The sequence below is a fragment of the Nicotiana attenuata genome, unplaced genomic scaffold (assembly GCF_001879085.1).
Source record: "Nicotiana attenuata strain UT unplaced genomic scaffold, NIATTr2, whole genome shotgun sequence".
NCBI classification, from domain to species: Eukaryota; Viridiplantae; Streptophyta; class Magnoliopsida; order Solanales; family Solanaceae; genus Nicotiana; species Nicotiana attenuata.
In genome coordinates, this window is record NW_017670264.1 from 173,039 (window position 1) to 175,719 (window position 2,681).

Here is a 2,681-nt window from a genome sequence, read left to right on the forward strand (position 1 = left end):
ATTGCAAAAAGAGGATGTACACCTAGTACATAACAAACTATTGCATTCTGCCAATACTCAATTTCACTAGAAATGTCTTCTAGTTCAATTGTACCTACACGAGACTCACCATGCAGCTTAGGTTGAACATATTTCAGCTTGAATCCGGCATTCAAAGCTTAGTAATGTCGAATTCATCCCAAATTGAATTCCTCTTTCCTGTTTGCCCTAGTTCTTCCTTCATTTCATGCCCATGATTTCCTTCCATTACCAGGAGACTTGCTCTGTCCTTCATTCCTTGGGTTGAGGATAGTTCATTTCACACATTCATCGCTTGCATCTGCTTTAATTCCTCTCTTTTTGCATTGTTCTCTACTGTTACATTGGTTACTGTTTCATTGGAATTGTTAGGAGAATTTGATTTCCCCAGCTTCGATCCATTAGTAGCACTCGTTCCCGCTTGTAATTTAGCTTGTGTTGCTGCCGACGTTGCCATTAACGCTTTTTGAGATGGAACACGAGCTCTCCTCCCCATGGCTGGTGCACGTTAGAATAACCTGCGCCGAGAGAGAATCATGTCGTTGCCAGTTTGTATTTTTTTAGCTTTTTATTTAATTAGAGTAATAATCTTTATTGTGGTATTAATGGATAGCGCCCTCCGTCTCAATTTAGATGAGATAGTTTGACTCGGCACGGAGTCTAAGAAAAAAAGAATTTTGAAACTTGTGGTCTTAAAAGCTTAAGGGGTAAAGTTTTGTGGGGCCACGATATTTGTGTAGTTGTAAAAGCTTCTCATTAATGGTAAAATGAGTAAAATGAAGAGTTTAAAGTTGAATTTTTTCTAATTGTAGAAATTTGTCATTCTTTTTGGAACGGACTAATAAGGAAAATGTGTCATCTAAATTGAAACAGAGGGAGTAATTTTTTTCTTGACACCGTCTATGATATCTAATTTGGTGACAACTCATACTCCCTCCGTTTCAATTTATGTGAACCTATTTCCTTTTGGTCCGTGCCAAAAAGAATGACCCATTTCCTTATTTGGAAACGATTTACCTTTATGCAATGATTTATAGCCACACAAAATATATGTGCCTCATTTTACACCACAAGTTCAAAAGTCTTCTCTTTTCTTAAACTCCGTGCCCAGTCAAATAGGTTCACATAAATTGAAACGGAGGGAGTATTAATTTTGATTTATGTAAATTAGATCTCAAGATTCTTTAACTAAAATCTGTTGTTTAAAGCATCGTATTCTGGACGTCTGCATGCTTACATAACTATCACTTTCTCCTATAATCATACCTATTAAAAGGACTACCATATATGATATACACCACTTCAATCATAACAAAAAAAAAAAAAAAAAGACAAATTAAATATCAAAAGAAGAAGAAGAAGAAGAAAATTTCCATGGCTCAATCATCCCCACAAATTAACACAACAACACTAGCCATTAATCAGATGAATACTAATAAACCCCGGCATGGGAACCGCGCAAACAAAGTCCTAGCTGGTGTATCAAACCTTTTACCAACAGGAACCGTCCTTGCTTTCCAAACTCTAATGCCATCTTTTACCGACGGTGGCTCCTGTCTTCTTACTCACAAGTTCCTCACCGGAATCCTCATCGTCCTCTGTGCCGCCGCCTGTTTTTTCTCCTCGTTCACCGACAGTTTCCTCGACGAAAACGGGAAATTGTACTACGGAATCGCCGTATGGAAAGGCCTCCACGTGTTCAACTGTGATGAACCCGCGAGAAAGCACATGAAAACTTATTTAGAAAAGTACCACATATCAAGAAAATGGACTTTGTTCATGCCTTTGTGTCACTCTTAATGTTCTTGATGTTTGCTCTTAGTGATGCTAACGTGCAAAGCTGCTATTGCCCTAAAGCTGGCCCAAACATGAAAGCTTTGTTCATGAATTTGCCATTGGCTGCTGGAGTTTTTTCCACTTTTTTCTTCAGTGTTTTTCCTACTACACGTAGGGGAATAGGCTATGCAGATTTGCCTAGAGATGGTCCGAGTTTTGATCATGAGATGCATGTTCTTTGTCCTTCAGCTCAGTCAAACACAAATAACAAGTGAAGTATGTTTTCATTCCTTTTTTTTTTCCCTGGCTGTACGTAATAAAACATGCCACAGAGATGTCTTACACATCTACCAAGTAGGGAGCGCTTCCCCCCGATTGGCATGGAAAAATCCTTGGTAGGGAGCGCTTCACCCAGTGGGGCCCTACGCGGCGTGAATCCGGATATAGTCGGGTTTTAAAGCGGGCACCGAACACCGAGTGGGAACCCAAAAAAATATATATACTCCTACAGTTGAAAAAATAACATTCTATTTTTGGTGGGAGTACTGTACTTCAGCAGTTCAGCTACACTATGTTTGGAACTTGGATATATACACTAAAATGTGAATTTCCAAACTTTTATTTTTTACTACAATTTGGCAGTTCAATGCGTAGTGAAAATTGGGCAGGCTTGTACGGCATGTAGTATTTGGTAGGGGCAGATTGTTATTACTTGGCACACTTTTGTACAAGGATGAGTTTTTCATCATGTAACACAATGAGGCTTGGAGAAATATCCACCTAGCTATATAGTACTTGTTTTAGATAAGTAATGTATAAATAAGGGTCCATGCCTAACCTCCAGCGCACCGTACGTGGTGTGTGGTGGATTAAAAAATGAAGTAAAA

At 38.9% G+C, this 2,681-nt stretch overlaps 1 protein-coding gene across 1 annotated transcript; it reads left to right on the forward strand.

Annotated features, from left to right (window-relative positions):
• Positions 1–1,392: 1,392 nt before the first annotated feature.
• LOC109236905 lies at positions 1,393–2,069 on the forward strand. The gene is made up of 2 exons (XM_019403145.1): positions 1,393–1,766; positions 1,841–2,069. The coding sequence occupies exons 1-2, from the start codon at positions 1,393–1,395 to the stop codon at positions 2,067–2,069; spliced, it is 603 nt and encodes a 200-aa protein (XP_019258690.1).
• Positions 2,070–2,681: the final 612 nt, after the last annotated feature.

What these genes read in the sequence shown, in the direction of transcription:
- LOC109236905 (XM_019403145.1), top strand. Translation starts at nt 1,393, where the DNA reads ATGGCTCAATCATCCCCACAAATTAACACAACAACACTAGCCATTAAT. An exon ending in ATGAAAACTTATTTAGAAAA is followed by an intron (nt 1,767 to 1,840) that starts GTACCACATATC and finishes GTTTGCTCTTAG; the next exon opens with TGATGCTAACGTGCAAAGCT.